Source organism: Brassica oleracea, chromosome C4 (genome assembly GCF_000695525.1).
Source record: "Brassica oleracea var. oleracea cultivar TO1000 chromosome C4, BOL, whole genome shotgun sequence".
NCBI lineage: Eukaryota > Viridiplantae > Streptophyta > Magnoliopsida > Brassicales > Brassicaceae > Brassica > Brassica oleracea.
The window spans coordinates 36,741,631-36,760,835 of NC_027751.1; the positions used below are offsets into that span (position 1 = coordinate 36,741,631).

General features: G+C 32.8%; 2 protein-coding genes across 2 annotated transcripts; both read left to right on the forward strand.

Moving 5' to 3' along the window:
* The first annotated feature begins 6,234 nt into the window (after positions 1–6,234).
* Positions 6,235–7,155, forward strand: LOC106338786 (putative F-box protein At3g16210). Its single transcript, XM_013777684.1, has one exon. The coding sequence runs from the start codon at positions 6,235–6,237 to the stop codon at positions 7,153–7,155; it is 921 nt and encodes a 306-aa protein (XP_013633138.1).
* Positions 7,156–11,007: 3,852 nt separating this feature from the next.
* Positions 11,008–18,634, forward strand: LOC106338787 (probable serine/threonine-protein kinase At1g54610). The gene is given in 14 exon segments (XM_013777685.1): positions 11,008–11,167; positions 11,170–11,460; positions 11,542–11,832; positions 11,929–12,002; positions 16,839–16,898; positions 16,900–17,095; positions 17,183–17,410; positions 17,509–17,589; positions 17,592–17,608; positions 17,697–17,805; positions 17,882–18,100; positions 18,102–18,266; positions 18,404–18,533; positions 18,618–18,634. Coding segments are annotated over 14 exon segments (1,923 nt in total). The 5' UTR covers positions 11,008–11,122.
* Positions 18,635–19,205: the final 571 nt, after the last annotated feature.

Sequence of the window (19,205 nt, forward strand, 5' to 3'; positions counted from 1 at the left end):
AACAATTTAACATTAGCAATAAATCAGTTTTTTATCCCAATTAACTTATGTTTAATTTAACTGTGTATGTATTATATTAGCTGTCATACAATTTTACATTACCAAATAATACATAGACATAAACAATATTTGTATGTTCGTTTCATACGCCATAGTTATAATCTTAACTTCTTATTTCAAGGTTTTCGTTGAAATCTTAGAAACTGATTTTGTGGAAACATGAATAACGGTACAAATAATGAGGCAAAAGAAAAATGTCTCCCTTATTAATCGAGTTTTTAATCTATTGAATTTCTTTGGATTTAAATGTTATACAATAATTTTTGTGTGATGCTTATTGATTTATTGAGATAAATAAAATAAATAAAATTTTATTTTAACCGTATATATAATGTATTACTTGTTCAAGAATTTGACATTACCACAAAATACATAAACATTATTTGTATGTTCATTTCATATGTCACAATTTTGATCCTGACTTCTCATTTCAAAGTTTTGATTGAAATCATAGAAACTGATTCCAAACAGAATTTACTCTGAAAATAATTAACCAGCCATAAAAGATTAAACAATTGGAAGTTAGATAAATCTAGAAATAAAATGAAGCAGAGGACCTCATAAATTTTACGGTTGTTCGGAACTCATGAACTCATGGAGAAGGAACATAGAATTTGTGGAATTTAAAATAAATGGAATGATAGGAATGAAATACAACAAAAAATTGAATGAAATTCATTCCATTCATTCATGATCAAATTTGTTTTGAAATGATTTTCTTTGTATTTTCTCTATTTATTTTTGGAATTGATGGAATGAGTATTCCATTCCATTCATGTCAAATGGTAAAAAAAATTATGGAACTAACGGAATAGGGCATTCCACATTATTCCATTCCAAAAATCTACAATCCAGTTGCAGCCAATATGAACTCTTGAATCATTCGGAACTCATGATCTTCTTCAATTTTGTTTAGATTCATTAGAAGAAAAAAAAACAGAGAAATAAAATGAAAAAGAAGACATCAGCATTGAAAGAGAAAATCTAAACTAAATCTTAAAACAAATTTTTTTGTAGCTTAATAAACAAGGCGCTTTCCTACACATGTGGAGAAATAAAAGTTTTAAAATTTAAATTATATTTAAAATATTTTTTTGCTAAATTTTAGATTTTATTATTTGCATACAATATTTAATTTAATTTAATTACATATAAAATTAATATTAAATAAATATTTTTATTTAAATCTTTATTTAGTAATATATATGATATATTTAAAATTATAATCTTAGAAAGATTTTTAATATATTTTTGGTTAAATATATTGAATCAAATTGTATAAATCTAAGAGAAAATTTTGTTAGGTATATAACTATCAACTGTCAAACAAATAATTTTTCTAAAAAATGTAGATTTTAAAAAGAAACTAATGGTACGGGGATTAAAAACAATTACAATTTTAAAAAAAAAACTGCACAAAATTAACTTGGAAGAATTGTTTTATTAATAAAAATTATATAATTATAAAATATAATTAAATAATGTTTCTAAAATTGTAAATATTCAAGATATTTTATTTCTACTATTATATTATTTATTGTTATATTAATGATGATCCATTGTTTATTACATAATCTGATGCATACCATAAACGTAAATAATATTTATTATTATTATTAACATTCTAAAAATAGTATAACTATAAATATGAAATTTTATTTAAAATAACTTATGATAAAAATAGTAAATAATTTCGTATAATTATTTATATTTTCATCATAATTAATTATAAGATAATTTTAATAGATAAACTATAACACTTTAATTTTTTTATCAAAATTTATAATTTTATGAATAACTAATATTTAAGTTAAATTCGAATCCAAAGGTGTAAATTTAACGAGTTTTTAATCTATTGAATTTATTTGAATTTAAATGTTATACAATATTTGTTGTGTAATGATTATTGATTTATTGAGATAAATAAGATGAATAAAATTTTTGGATATAGTAAAAAGTTTTTAAAAAATCTACTCAAATATATAGTTTTAAATAAAAAAATAGATAAATTGTTTTACATTAACTTAATTAAACTGAAAATTTAATTAATTATTGTTAAGTCAGAAAACTAAATAATAAATTAGTATTTCTGATTTTAGTTTTATTTCAAGTTAATAAAATGAAATAAATTTATATTAAATTATTTTAAAAGATTTATTTTTATGCATGGCACAAAAATAACTAATCATAAATAAGCAATCTAAAATGAATCCTAATATTAATCAATTTCCCTATGTAAAATCAAATTTACTTTCTTCTGTTTGTAGATTCTGAATCTAAAAAAATTTATAAAGCAATAATAGATAATAAGTCTATAAAATACTTGTTCACAAAATCATAACCATAAGATCAATCCATTATCACAAAATCATATCCATAAAGCAATAATAGATAATAAGTCAGTAAGGGACGTCTCAAATTTAAAGATCTTGTTTTAAGAAAATAATGCTATTAATCTAACTAATATTTCTGATAATTAAAATAAAATTGTTTAATCATAAATTATTGTAAAAGTAAGTTTATAATTATAAAATATATACTTAATAATTCTCACATGAATAGTCGACAGAAATAGACTCCTCATAAGGAATTACACATTTTAAATCAGAAATAATAATTTCCATATATGAAAAACTACCATATATAATAACTACTCATAACTTTATTACTAACATCGTTGCCATCAAATATTTTTTTAATAAGGTTAAGATATGCGTCTTGCACGAAATGAGAATTATATATATAAATTATTTTATATTTTATCAATTTTACGTTTTTCAACATCATAAAATAATTTAAAATAATAAATATCTCCTAAACATTATTTGATAAGTTATTTTTTAAATTATGCTTATGTTTCTTTACCACATTCATTTTGAAAGTAAATACTTTGATTTTTGGTAAAAATCTTACAATAAGATAGTTACAGAATATAAGAACACAAGACAGCCAATAAACGTAGTGCTTCATCCCTTCCGTTTCGAGCTCTCTTGTGGGGACCGGCGTGCGGCGGCTTAGATAGCGCTGGCATCGGTTCTTTGTTGTGTGTAGTGTTGGGTTTTAGGCTTTGTTGTATTTATTGGTGTAGATCTGAGATTCTCGATGGTCCTCGTTTGATTTGTTGAAGTCTTAAAGGGCAGATATGCTTCGATTGGTGGGGGTCTTTATTGGTTTGGCCAGATCTGTTGATTTGCGCTGTTTCGCTGTTCATAGCCTGTTTTCATTGGTCTTTGTATTTCCTGTTTTGGGGATTTGATCTCTCCTCTTCTCAACGAGTGTTTTTTTTTGTCGGGTTTTATCTCTTTCCTTGTAGTCAGGTTTAGGAGTTCTCTATGATTAGTGTTTGACAGTTTCTCCTGCAGAATTTCTCTCCTATTGTGGTGGATGCAATGATTTCTTGTCGATTTGATCTGTTCTTGACTGTATTGATGGTGGTTTCGATCGACGAGGCTTAGTTTCTTGTGGAGTTTTATGATGGCTTCTATCTAGGTTAAAAAATAAGACGTCATGGAGTGCGTCGTAACCGTATCCGAAAGATGTGGTGGATCGTGAAGTGGTTCTTCTTGTCGGGTTATGAAGTCTTGGTTCTTGGTTACTAGTGGGGATGCTATCGTTTGGCAGGTCATAGGCGGCAGCGTTAGATCCGGGTTAAGAAGACTTGGAGTCTGGATTACTAGAAGTTAATGGAATCGTTGGGCTTGCCGAGGGCAGCATCGATTAATCTGAATCATTGCTTGCTGCTATAGGTTTGGTTGAATGCTTGGAGTTGTCATAGTCTTTGAGTAGATGGATGTCTTTTGTTCCTGTTTTAGTTGCGGATTATAGTATTTATCCGTTTGTTCGATTTAACTCGTAAGTTGCCCCGGAGTGGGTTTTAGCTGCCTGTTCTTTGGGCTCTTGTCTCTGGGGATGTATGTTATCGGCCAGCTTATGTACTAAACTATCGTATGAATGAATTTCAATTTGGAAAAAAAAAAGATAGTTACAGAATACTGGTACATACAATAGACATTATTATTAGATTTTTTTAAAATAATATTACCATAAATATAAATCAAAATTTTATTAAAATGAACTTATAATAAAAGTAGTAAACTTTTTTATATAATTATTTATATTTTCATAAAAAATAATTTCAAAATAATTTTAACAAATAAACTATGACAAATTTGATCAAAAATTAAAAATTTATGAATAATTAAATATTTAAGTTATAATTGAATTCAAAGGTATATAGATTATTAATGAAAAAATACTTAAACTATCACATTCTTAATACCATTTTTATGTCTACCTTAATTATCTAGACTTATGTTGAGATTTGAGGAGTGGAGTTTTGGAGGGTAGAATTTAAGGGTTTTAAATCATCTTTTGACTGTGTATATATTATATTATTTGTTCAACAATTTGACATTACCAAAAAATACATATACATAAACATTGTTTGAACGCTCATTTCATATGTCATAATTATGATCTTGACTTCTCATTTCTAAGTTTTGATTGAAATCATAGAAGCATATTTTCTAAATAGACTTTTCTCTGAAAATAATTAACCAGCCAGAAAAGATTAAACAATTGGAAGTTAGATAAATCTAGAAACAAAATGAAGCGGAAGACCTCTTAATTTTTTTGGTTGTTCGGAACTCATGAACTCATGGAGAAAGAACAATATGATCTCATGAGCCATTCGGCACTCATGATCTTCTTCAATTTTGTTTAGATCCATTAGAAGAAAAAGAAACAGAGAAATAAAATGAAAAAGAAAACATCAGCCGTGAAAGAGAAAATCTAAACTAATTCTTAAAACAAATATTTTCGTATTTTAATAAACAAGGCGTTCTCCTACACCATGTGGAGAAATAAAAGTTTTAAAATTTAAATTATATTTAAATAAACTTTTGTTAATTTTTAGATTTTATTATTTGCTTATAATATTTAATTTAATTACATACAAAATTAAGATAAAATAAATATTTGTATTTAGTAATATATATGATATATTTAAAATTATAATCTTGGAAAGATTTTTAATCTATTTTTGGTTAAATATATTGAATAAATCGTATAAATTTAAGAGAAAATTTTGTTAGGTATATAACTATCAAACAAAAAATTAATAATATTTCTCAAAATTTTAAATATTAAAAAGAAACTAATGGTACTGGGATTAAAAATATGCAATTTAAAAACAACCGCATAAAATTTGGAAGAATTTTTTACTAATAAAAGTTATATAAATATATAATATAATTATATAATATTTCTAAAATTGTAAATATTGTAAATATTTTATTTCTACTATATTGTTTATTATTATATTAGTGATGATCTATGATTTATTACATAATCTGCTACATACCATAAACGTAAATAAGATTATAATTATTATTAAAATTCTAAAAATAATATAACTGTAAATATGAAAGTTTATTAAAAGAACTTATGATAAAAATAGTAAACAACTTTGTATAATTTGTTTTTATTTTCATCAAAATTAATTATAAGATAATTTTAACAGATAAACTATAACACTTTTTTTATCAAAATTTAAAATTTTATGAATAACTAATATTTAAGTTAAACTTGAATCCAAAGGTGTACAGATTACGAGTTTTTAATCTATTGAATTTATTTGGATTTAAAAGTTATAAAATATTTGTTGTTTAATGATTATTGATTTATTGAGATAAATAAAATGAATCAATTTTATGGATGTAGTAAAATTTAAACAAAAGCAATGTACTCAAATATATAGTTTTAAATATATAAATATAAAATAGACAAATTATTTTACTTTAACTTAATTAAACTGAAAATTAAATTAATTATTGTTAAGTCAAATAAATAAATAATAAAATAGTATTTCTGATTTTAGTTTTATTTCAAGTTAATCAAATGAAATAAATTCATATTAAATTATTTCAAAATATTTATTGCTATGCATTGCACAAAAAATCAACTAATCATAAATAAGCAAATCTAAAATGAATCCTTATATTAATCAATTTCCTATGTAAAGTCAAATTTACTTTCTGTTTGTGGATTCTGAATCTAAGAACATTTATAAATCAATAATAGATAATCAGCCTATAAAATATACTTGGTTCACAAAATCATAACCAGAAGATCAATCCATTTCATTGCAGCAAGATGGTTTATACCTTCTCAGCTATGTCCAATCAACAACCATCGCAGCTCATTTCATTGCAGCAAGATGGTTTATACCTTCTCGACTTCAACAAAACAACATCATTGAAACTCAATTTGCCCTTTACATTACCGCCCCCGACCGAACCTGTCTGTATTCTTCATTGCCGTGGAATCATGTGTCTCACACTTGAAGGCCACAATGACCTAGCCATCTGGAACCCGAGTTCCAAAGAATTCAAGAGAATAATGATGTTTAATTCGCGTCAAACAACAAATCCTTTGGGATTCGGTTATGACCGATTCTCTGATGATTACAAGATCGTGACTATAATCGATCGCAAAACCTTTATCTACACTTTCAAAGAAAAATCTTGGAGAGAAAGCGTGACGCGAGATACTTCTCTTGATTGCAAATTTAAAAACCGGACCGGTACGGTTGAGGACCATTGTATGTATTGGATAGCAGACCGGTCATACATCAAGAACCCTTGTAAGGAAAACACCATCCTATGTTTCGATTTTGTCAACGAAGAGTACAAAGAACTGAACCTTCCGATAACTTGTAAGCAGAAATTTAGTTCCTGGTTAGGGGTTTTAAGGGGAGAGTTATACATTATCGAGCACTACCCATGTATAAATAATGACATATGTGTATGGCGTCAAAAGAGTAGCGACAAGAAGATCAAGAAATGGCAAAGTGAACCATGGATCAATATGACCAAACATCTTAAAGAATTCAAAAACTTTGAAGTTGTGTTTGCGTGCATAGCAAGAAACGATGACGTCTTCATAGTGGTGAAAGATACAAGAAATGGAGACGGGAAAGTTATGGTGTACAATAAGGCCCGAGAGAAGTTCATTGAAGTTCCATTTGGTAGTTCGTTGAAAGGGTTTAGATGTATGAGTGATTATATATGTCAGTCAGGGACGTCTCAAACTTAAAGATCCTGTTTTAAGAAAATAATGCTTTTAATCTAACTAATATTTCTGATAATTAAAATAAAATTGTTTAATTATAAATTATTGTAAAAGTAAGTTTATAATTATAAAATATATACTTAAAAATTCTCACATGAATAGTCGACAGAAATAGACTCCTCATTAGGAATTACACATTTTAAATCAAAAATAATAATTTTCATATATGACAAGCTACCATATATAATAACTACTCATAACTTGATTACTAAAGTTGTTGCCATCAAATATTGTTTAACAAGGTTAATATATGCGTCTTTCATGGAATGAGTATTATATATAAAAATTATTTTATATTTTATCAATTTTACGTTTTTCAACATCATAAAATAATTAAAAATAATAAATATTTCCTAAACATTATTTGATAAGTGATTTTTTAAATTATGCTTATGTTTCTTTACCAAATTCATTTTGAAAGTAAATACTTTGATTTTTGGTAAAATTCTTACAATAAGATAGTTGCAGAATACTTGTACATACAATAGACATTATTATTAGATTTTTTAAAATAATATAACCATAAATATAAATATAAAATATATTAAAATGAACTTATAATAAAAGTAGTAAAAGTTTTTGTATAATTATTTATATTTTCATCAAAATTAGTTTGAAAATAATTTTAACAAATAAACTATGACAATTTTGATCAAAACTTAAAAATTTATGAATAATTATTTAAGTTATATTTGAATCCAAAGGTATATAGATTATTACTGAAAAAAATACTTAAACTACCATATTCTTAATATCATTTTTCATGTTTACCTTAACTACATTTACCTTTAGTTTTAAAGAGGTAAATAGATACTTATATTCATCCATAGAGTTAACTAATCTAGACTTATGGTTTAGATTTGAGGGGTGGGGTTTTGGAGAGTAAGGTTTAGGGGTTTTAAAAACAAATAAATTAACATTTAAAATTTAAAATTTTTTTTTTTTTAAATATCGAAAAATAAAAAAATTTCGAAATAATTATGAAAAGTATAATCCAAAAACTAAATAATTTTATATTATTATTTATTTAAATTATTATATATATATATATATCTATAAAGCAAAGATAAAATTATCTTTTGCCTCTTTAATGAAACATCATACTTTAGGTATTTTTGAAAATGTCAATCTAATATAGGTAAACATGAATAATGGTACAAAAATTGGGTAAAAGCAGAATTCCCTCAGAGCATTATTACCGCAGGGTCTTAACCCGGTTCTTATGCTAATTTTGATTTAAAATTAAATCAAAAACACATTAATAAAGAGGAACCGCGTCTTAATTTGGAGGAAGAAGACTCGTGTCTTGTGGACACGTGTAAGCATGATAGATGAGAGAGGTGTGGTGTCGTCGTTTTTCCCCAAGTCACTTTCTTCTTGCGTTCCTCTCCGTGTCTCTCTAGTTCTTCTCTCTCTCTTGGTGGTTTTCGCCGGCAAGCTTTCTCTTGGTGGTTTTCGCCGGCAAGCTCGCTCTCGAACGGCAACGGACCTCTCTCGGTGGCTCGACTCTTTCGATGACGAAACAGCGACTTCTCTCTCATCGGTGGCTCTCTGGATTCGCTCTCTCTCGTTGGATCTCGTCGGTGACATCTCTCCTGGCGCCGGACGTCTCTATTCTTCGCCGCACCTCTGTACTCTTTGCATGTCAGCGATTTGAAAGGTAAACTGATTGTTGTGTTGTTCAATTTTACATGTCCTTATATTTTGATCAATCTTGTCCTGATCAATTTTGCATCTCTTTTAATTTGTTTGTCTGCTCGATTCTCTCTCTCGGTTAAGTTTAATAAAAATGTTTTAAATTTTTTTAAGAACTCCTTATTAAGACCCTTGCAATGGAGCAATAATGTATTATTAAGACCCTTGCAATGGAGCAATAATGTAGGAGCCTTGTTTCTTATGTCACTTTTTGTATTTAAAAGTATTAAAAAATAATAAGATCCCTTAATATGGGGTTTTGCAATAATCATGCTCTCATTATTAATCGAGTTTTTAAACTATTAAATTTCTTTGGATTTAAATGTCATACAATAATTGTTGTGTGATGATTATTGATTTATTGAGATAAATAAAATAAAGAAACTCATCTTTTAACCATGTATATAATATATTAGTTGTCCAACAATTTAACATTACCAAAGAATACATATTCATAAACATTATTTGTATGTTCATTTTATATGTCATAGTTATGATCTTGACTTCTCATTTAAAGGTTTTGACTGAAATCTTAGAAACTGATCTTCTAAACATAATTTACTCAGAAACTAATTAACCAGCCAGAAATGATTGTTTAATGATTAAACAATCGGAAGTTATATAAAATCTAGAAACAAAATGAAGCAGAAGATCTCATGATTTCTTTCTTGTTTGGAACTCATGAATTAATGGAGAAAAAACCAGATGAACTCATGATTTTCTTCAATTTTGTTTAGATTCATTAGGAAAAAAACTGGATTTGCACTGTGATCATTATTTAGAATTTCTAGATCCTAGTTTAGGAAATCTCTCTTGGTGTGTTTTGTTTTTAGTTTTATTAAGGTTTTTGAATACTATTTAGCTGTCTCTCTCTTTTTTTTGGGCTAAGTTTAGGGCTTAATAATTCTTCAGCTGGCTCATGTATCTGTCTATGCATCCAACCATGTATGAACTGTTTTAACAATATTAGTGAAAAAGTTAGACCAAAAAAAAAATATTAGTGAAAAAGGTAGATGGTTTAGTGCTATCTAAAACCTATATTAACAAAGGCAAAACAGTACTTAATTCGTAGTTGCTAATTTTCGGGTAACATTTTCTTTTAGCATCTTTTATCTAGAGTGGTCTTGTAAGCTCAATTTCAATCATGACCAGGGGCGGATCTAGCATCAAAAATAATTGGGGGCACACACATTTTTTCACTATACATATTTCTTGAGTTGAGGGCACTTGTACAAATATTAAGCTAATTGTTAAAAAAATATAAAAAGTAGATCACGTACCCCCGTAGGTCCTTCTCTCCGTCCGCCCCTGATCATGACACCTGTCCAACATCACATGTGACAGACATTACAACCAATGTGCTCTAGGTGCGACAAAAGTTTCATTCAAGTGTGTTCTTGTACTGTCAGATGTATATTGATCTCTACTTCTGGATTTAAACTATCAAATGTTTTCATCTCCAGTAAAAAAAAAATCATGAATTATATATACATTAATTTCTCTTCCAGCTAGTGAATCTGTGTTAACTAAAGATTCTTTTGACTGAAGACGACCTTTTAGAGAAATGAACTTGACCAACTATTATCATTGTACAACTTTAATAAGCTTTAGTATCAAACCCCACTTTCTGGTATATAAAATATAAATACCTTTGAGATCTCTTGTTTTGTACTTTAGAAGATATTTAGGCCTTTGATGATTTTCATTTTAAGATGTCTCAACAACTTGGGATAGATTAACTAACTAATCCACCTTAATTGTTTCTTAGCTTTTTAACCTATTGGTTAGGTCTAGCTTTTTAACTTGTTGGTTAGGTCTTCTTTATCTCCAACAGATTGGACTTTTCTCTTTGTTAGACAGGTGACAAAGGAAAAATATGGTGAAGGTGAGTGCTAAATATGTATTTTTCACTCTAGAAAAAAATATATAAAAAACTGTCACCCAATTTTGGTGCTACAGTTCTCTATCTCTGTCTTGCTGTTTATGCGGTTGTGGTTCTGCAGCTTCCCTTACCTCTCTTTCTCAAGAAGACTCAACAAAAGAGAAAAAATAGTTGCTTTTCCTTTTAATAATTTTATCATGTGATTATTATTGTTTTAGTTTTTCTCCTTCCCTCTTTTTTTCATCTTTGTTCTTTATTCTTTTGTCTACAATCCCATTTCATTTTTGGCCTAATGAGGGGTTGGTTCCCTGAGATTAGACCCGTTTCCGAATCAGGAAACAATTTTCTTTTGAAATGGGTTGCATCAGCTCCAAGAATGCCTCATGTCTAACGGACCAGAGGGAGCCTCACCGGTCTACCACAGGGAAAACGCCCCTGAACCCGACTTCTCCTCCATGAACCAGCAACATCGAGTTTTTGTTGATCATTCACTGGGGGCGAGTCACAATAACAGAAGGTCAAGGAAATCGAAAAGGCTTGGTGTAAGCCTTCTTTCCGGATTGTCTGCTCATAGGAACGTAGAGGCTGAGCAAGCAGCTGCTGGTTGGCCTTCTTGGCTTTTTTCAGTTGCGTCTGAGGTTGTTGAGGGGTGGGTTCCTCTAAAGGCAGAGGCGTTCCAGACGTTGGAGAAGGTAAACATATGGTTTCTTGCGATGGAAGTTACCACCAAACCATATAATAAAAAGGGTTGATGAATTTTGTTTGTGTTGTAGATTGGACAAGGAACATATAGTAGTGTCAGTGTGTTTTGAGCAAGGGAAGTAGAAACTGGGAGAATGGTGGCTTTGAAGAAGGTAAAGTTTGATAGTCTTCAACCAGAGAGCATTAGGTTTATGGCAAGAGAGATTTTGATTCTACGAAAACTCAATCATCCTAACATCATGAAACTTGAGGGTATAGTCACGCCTTGTGCGTCCCGCAGCATTTATCTTGTTTTCGAGTATATGGAACATGACCTTTCCGGTTTATCCTCAAATCCTGACATTAGATTCACCGAGTCACAGGTACAAAACCAGACTAGAGCATTGTCAAATGATCTTTTTATTCTCTCTGACGACACTGGATAGAGTTTTTGAGATTTTCTTATTGTGGTATGCAAGATCAAATGTTACATGCAGCAACTACTTTGGGGACTAGAGCATTGTCATATGCAAGGCGTATCTTGCGGAATCGAGTCAGTACGAGATGTAATTCGTTGCTAATCGAATCGCAACTATGGAAGAAGAATTTGTGTGAACAATGTTAAGATCTACGAGAATCACGATCTAAGAACACAAATGACACAGCGAGATGTTATCCAGTTCGAGCGCAAACCGCGACTCTACGTCTGGCCGAGGATCTCCTCCAAATTCACTAAGCTCAGTGAACTTTAACGCCGCCGTATCACCTCACCGTAACTCTCACCGGAAAATTCCCAAGAGAAAACGCTCACCTCCCGTAGAATCGTGTTTCTCTCACTATCGCTTTTCTCTCTCACCGTGTTTTCCAGAAACTCACACACTCTACAACTTGTCACACAAGCTAGATAATAACCGACGAACGGCCTCTAGTTGTGGATCCCACTCTGTAACAAACTTTCGAATGAAAGTGATAACTCGATACGGTGACGTTTACAACTTAGATTGAACCGACTCTTAAACCGGAAATCAATTACAAATCTAACAACCAGGTCAAACCGATTCTGATTTCCATGGAGTCTTGCTAACCAACTCTCGAAAAAATCCACCTTGGTTGAAAGACTTCCATGCTGAGCTCAGATGAATCTCGTCCTCGATTTCCTTCTATAGTCAGTGTACAGAAGAGCCTAGCAAGCTCAAGAGATGTTTGAACTTGCTTACAGGCAACACTGTGGTAAAGATATCCGCAAGGTTCTTATCAGTATGCACCTTAGAAACCCGCACTTCACCTTCCTCCACCAGTTCCCTGACAAAACTTAGCTTCCTAGCCATGTGTTTCGTCCTTTCATGGTGGACATTGTTCTTAGCAAGAGCCCGAACACTTTGAGAATCACAAAAGATCTCTATATCCTTTTGTTTATATCCAATCTCTTCACTAAGACCCATCAACCACACTGCTTCCTTTGACGCTTCAGTTAGGGAGATATACTCAGACTCAGTAGTTGATAGAGCAACTACTTTCTGTAGGCTCGATCTCCAGCTTATAGCACAACCACCAGACAAGAATATATACCCTGATATGGATCTTCTCCTATCCAGATCACCTCCAAAATCAGAGTCACAAAACCCAACTATCTTGAACTCATCTGTCTTTTCAAAATTCAAACTCATGCGTCGGGTTCCGTTCACATATCTGAGTATCCACTTTACTGCATCCCAGTGTTCTCTGACAGGATCACTCATGAATCTACTCACCAGACCCACATGATAGGCTAGATCAGGTCTAGTACCTATCAGACCATACATGAGACTACCAACGGCATTACAATACGGTACTGATCTCATGGATTCTTCATCAACTCTTACTCGACTTGGATCTGCTGACATCAGTTTGAAATGAGCTCCCATGGGCGTGTTAACACTCTTTGCATTCTCCATTGAGTAAGTCTTCAACACTTTCTCCATGTAGCTTTCTTGAGACAGAATCAAAGTACCCTTAGCTCTGTCTCTGATGATCTCAATTCCAAGAATCTTTCTTGCAGCCCCCAAGTCCTTCATCTCAAATCTTGAACTTAGCTGATCTTTAATGTCTTTAATGATCGTCATGTCCTTGCTTGCTACTAACATGTCATCAACGTATAGCAGCAAGTACACATACACTTCACCTATGCGCTTGATGTAGACACACTGATCATGACAACTTCTTTTGAAATCAAGTTCCTTCATGAACTGATCAAAAATTTTATTCCACTGCCTTGGGCTTTGCTTAAGACCGTACATAGATTTTCTCAGTCTACAAACCCAGTCTTCCTTGCCTGTTTCTTCATACCCTTCCGGTTGAGACATGTATATTTCTTCTTCTAGATCACAATGAAGAAATGCAGTTTTTACATCTAGTTGCTCCAACTCCATGTCTTGTTTAACCACAATGGACATCAAGTACCTTATGGATACATGTTTAACAACTGGAAAGAAAATCTCGTTGTAATCCACTCCTTCCTTTTGAGCATATCCCTTGGCCACAAGTTTACCTTTGTACCTTGGATCCTCCACTCCTGGAATACCAGATCTCCTTTTATAAATCCACTTACACCCTATCACAGCTCTCCCTTTTGGTTTCTTCACAAGATCCCAGGTGTGATTCCTTTGTAATGAATCCATTTCGTCATCAGAAGCAAGTTTCCACTGCTTTCTGTGAGGGTCTCTCATGGCAGACTTGTAATCGCTTGGTTCCACTAGATCACCATCTTCTGCGACCATACATGCAAGGTACACATAATCATCCAACTTTTTAGGAGGCTTCGGTTCTCTTCTGCTCCTATCACGAGCTAGTTGATATCCTCATGTAACCACCTCATCACCAGACCCTTCTTGATCTGATAAATCTTCTTCAGAATCACTACTATCAACATTAATCACATCAGTGTTTGCATTTCCTTCTTGATTCATCTCTTGATTTTCTCCACCTGAGCTTGTACCCAGCTCTTTAGATACTCCAAGTTAAATATCAAGAAACTGTGTGTTACTTTCTTTTGGTTTAGAAGATTTCCCCTTCAAATCTTTATAACATTCATCCTCCTTGAAAGTAACATTTCTACTAATGATGCTTCTCTTATCTTCCAAAGACCAGACTTTGTAACCTTTCACTCCTGCTGGATAACCAATGAATATCCCCTTCTTAGCTCTCGGCTGTAGTTTTTCCTCATCTGAATGATGATAACAGACACAACCAAACTTCCGTAAGTGATCAAACTGCGGAACTGTCTTTGACCAAAATTCTTCAGGTATTTCATTTTTAATCCCTGCAGATGGAGTTCGATTTATCAAATACACAGCAGTGTTAACTGCCTCTGCCCAGAAAGCTTTTGGTAATCCAGACTCATTCAACATACTCCTTACTTTTTCCAAGATCGTCCTGTTCATCCTCTCCACAACACCATTCTGTTGTGGAGTGTAGAGAATAGTTTTGTGTCTAGCTATACCTTGATCAGAAGAGAACCCATCAAACTCCTTGTTACAAAACTCTAATCCGTTATCAGTCCTGAGCTTCTTAACTTTAAGACCTGGTTGATTTTCTACCAGAGTCTTCCACTCTTTAAACTTCTCAAACGCTTGATCTTTGGTCTTCAAAAAATTAGTCCATACTTTTCTTGAATGATCATCAATAATGCTCAAGAATTAGTGACAACTTCCAAGTGATTTAGGAAATGTAGGAGAACCCCAAAGATCAGCATGAATATACTCAAGACACGCCTTGCTTGTATGTTGACCTGAACCGAAACTGACACGATGAGCCTTCCTAATCACACAGCTTTCACAAAACTGCAGACTTGATATCTTCTTCTTGTCAAGAAAACCTTTCCTAACTAAAGTATCAATACTCTTCTGACTTACATGTCCCAGTCTGCTGTGCCAGAGATCTGTCTCATCTTTCACTGTCACTAGGTTCACTTCCTCAACACGACTTCTTCCTAGGAGAAAGTACATATTGCTTTCTCGCTTAGCCTTTAAGACCGTCCTGCACCCCTTCTTGATCTTTAGAACACCTTCCTTGGATGAAAATGAGCACCCTTCACTTTCAAACGCCCCAAGCGACATCAGATTTCTGGAGAACTGAGGAATGTACCTCACATTGTTTATCAATACAAAGTTGCCTTATGATGTCTTGATACGAACTGTACCAATTCCCTTTACCAACGATGTAGACTCATTAGCCATTCTTACAGATCCTACATCACTTTCTTCAAGCTCAATGAACCAGTCTTTTCTTGGAGTCATATGAAAAGAACAACCAGTATCCATTATCCAAATCTCTGTAGTCATGTGCTTCAGCAAAATTTACTTCTGACACAGTAAGAGATTCAATAAACCGAATCCCAGTCACTGCAGACGATTCACCGTTTTCTTTCACCGCTTCCTTTTCTTTACCATTGCTTCGTTTAGGACAGGTTCTCTTGAAATGACCTTCAAAACCACAAATCCAACAGGTAGGTTGGTTTCCTTTTCCTCGAGACTTCGATCTCCCCTTGCCTTTGAACTTGTTCTGATTTGAGTCTCTAGCACCTGATCTTCCTCTGTTGTTAGAGTTTGAGTACAACACTTCACCATGAGGCTTATTACTCCCTTTTCCATTTCCATTCACACCAAGTTCCAGTTGCTTTGAATGAATAGAATTTATAACTTCATCAAGAGTCACAGTGGTTTTGCTATATCTCAATGTATCCCTCCGTTGATCAAACTGCCTAAGAAGTGACATCAATAGCAAAATCGCTTGATCTTCATCAAAAATCTCCACCATGACATTACTCAAATCTGTTATGATTCTCAGGAACTCATCATGTTGCTCTCGATGGATAGAGACTCATTCATACGATAACCGTATAGGCACTGCTTCAAGTACATCCTGTTTGGAAGCGATGTAGACATATACTGAGCATCCAGTATTCTCAGCATACCAACTGCGAGATGTTATCCAGTTCGAGCGCAAACCGCGACTCTACGTCTGGCCGAGGATCTCCTCGGAATTCACTAAGCTCAGTGAACTTAACGCCGCCGTAACACCTCACCGTAACTCTCACCGGAAAAGCCCCAAGAGAAAACGCTCACCTCCCGTAGAATTGTGTTTCTCTCACTATCGCTTTTCTCTCTCACCGTGTTTCCCAGAAACTCACACACTCTACAACTTGTCACACAAGCTAGATAATAACCGACGAACGGCCTCTAGTTGTTGACCCCACTCTGTTACAAACTTTCGAATGAAAGTGATGACTCGATACGGCGACGTTTACAACTTAGATTGAACCGACTCCTAAACCGGAAATCAATTACAAATCTAACAACCAGATCAAACCGATTCTGATTTCCATGGAGTCTTGCTAACCAACTCTCGACAGCGTAATACATAGAGACATTAAGGCATCAATTATTTTGGTCAATAACAAAGGAGTTTTAAAGAGACTTTGTTCTAGCAAATGTGGTCACAGCTAAAAGCAAACACCAATTGACAAGCCGTGTTGTGACTTCATGGTATCGAGCTCCTGAGCTTCTTATGGGGTCTACTAGCTATGGAGTATCAATCGATTTGTGGAGTGTGGGATGTGTTTTTGCTGAGATTCTAATGGGAAAACCCTTCCTAAAAGGCAGAACCGAGGTATATTACAAATATCTTGCACATGAAGAAGAACTCTAAAATAATTTGTATAATGATGGTTTTTTCTTTAAATTGTTGGTTTTGTAGATTGAACAACTCCATAAAATCTATAAGCTCTGTGGATTTCCACCAGATAGTTTCTGGATAAAAACTAGGCTTCCTCACGCAACTTCCTTCAGGCCTCAACATACTTATGAAGCCACACTCAGAGAACGATGTAGAGAGTTACCAACTAGTGGTGTTTCTCTGTTAGAAACTTTACTCTCAATGCAACCATATAAGCGTGGGACTGCTTCATCTGCACTTAATTCCGAGGTGAAGGAAGATTATAGTATCCCATTGCTCCTTTTCTTTCATCTCTAAGTGTTTTTGTTTTTGTTTTTTGTTTTTTTCTGATTTCTTTCTCCTCTTAGTATTTCTTGACGACGCCTTATGCGTGTGACCCTTCTTCATTGCCTAAATATCCACCAAAAAAAGAAATGGATGCAAAATATGTCGCGACGATATGCGCAGGTCAGAATCATACATTGCATGCCTCTTGTCTTCTTTGAGGAAAGAGTATGTTTCAAAACTTGTATTAATGCATATGATTATTCTTCAGGAAAAGGGCAAACCTTAAGCTTCGAGATTCTGGAGTAGGCAGGAAACACAAAAGACCACATAGAGCAGAACATGATCCAAATAGCTACGCTAAGCTGCCAATAAGACAGGTTTTTTCCTCACTCTATCTAAAAATCCTTTTTCAGCTTAGTTTCTTAACCCTCAACGAAGGTTTTTGACTTGCAGGACACGTTTGAGGACAAGAACATGCTTAATGATGCGTCAGTTACAACAACAACACATGGAAATTACAACAAATTCTCTGACCTACCAGTGACTACAGGACCAGCCGGTGGTTTTGCGTGGGCTGTGAAAAGACGGAAAGATCCTGATAATATCTCAACTCTTACTTACTATCAACCAAGCTCAAGGAGTCAATTGAGCGATTTTAAACTCAAACCTAAACAATGACTCGGTCTGGGAGGTTCAAGGAGACAACGATGACCAGATTGTGGAGGAGGTGCCTAGTGAGGGAAAGCTTAGACGCATTGGTGAACGGCAAGGATCACTTAATGGGTCTGGTTTGGATTTCAGCCAAAGAGATAAAGATTTTCCAGTAAAGAAAAACTTAGTAAGTACTTTTGTTTAATCATTTATGTGTCTAAGAAGACCAAACTATTTTTGGTGATATACACAACTGCAAGATGGTGTCTATACAATTTCATAAATGTACTTGAAATTAAATGCTTGTGATTGTTGTTGTTGCAGGAGCATCTACAATTTGGTAAACAGAGCATATCAGGACCGCTGATTTTTAAATCAGGCAAGATCGACGAAATTTTGTAAAGGAATGAAAGTAATATCCGGCAAGCTGTCAGAAAATTTCACTTCCAGAGGGGTAAAAAGATATTAATAGCTCAAGAATAAACCGAAAATAACCAGATGGCTTCTCATTATTAAACATGTTTTTTTTTTTTTGCAGACCAAGATGACAGATAAATGAAAAAGTAAAAAAAAGAACGAGGAGAAAAAAATAAGAAACATTACTAGAACTTTGTCAATTCGAGATCTATACCGAAAATATTTGTGAGCCCTCTTAGTTTCTGTGATATTACCACGTGATAGGGGGGAAATTACGTATATAATGTCATTTTAGAGAAATCTCAGAAAATAGTGCAAGGTATTTTTCCCACATTATTCTTTTGCCAGCCAACCAAATACTTTCCACTAAACTACAAGAAAACAGCAAAGATACTGAGGGAAAAAATCGTCGGAATTTCGTCGGAATAACGTTATTCCGATGACATACCGACGAAACAAGTCCTCGAAAATAATTCCTCGGAATTTCTTCTTTCTTCGGAAATCCCTCGGAATTTTCCGACGGAATTCCGAGGAAACAAATTTCCGAGGAAATTCCGAGGATCACTAGTTTGTCGGAAATCTCCTCGGAATATACCGAGGGAGAACTTCGTCGGGATATTTCCTCGGAAATTCATCGTTCGATGCGTTTTTGGACATATATACATCGATCGATCCGTTTATAAAAAAACGTTCGGAATATACCGAGGGA

What these genes read in the sequence shown, in the direction of transcription:
- LOC106338786 (XM_013777684.1), top strand. Translation starts at nt 6,235, where the DNA reads ATGTCCAATCAACAACCATCGCAGCTCATTTCATTGCAGCAAGATGGT.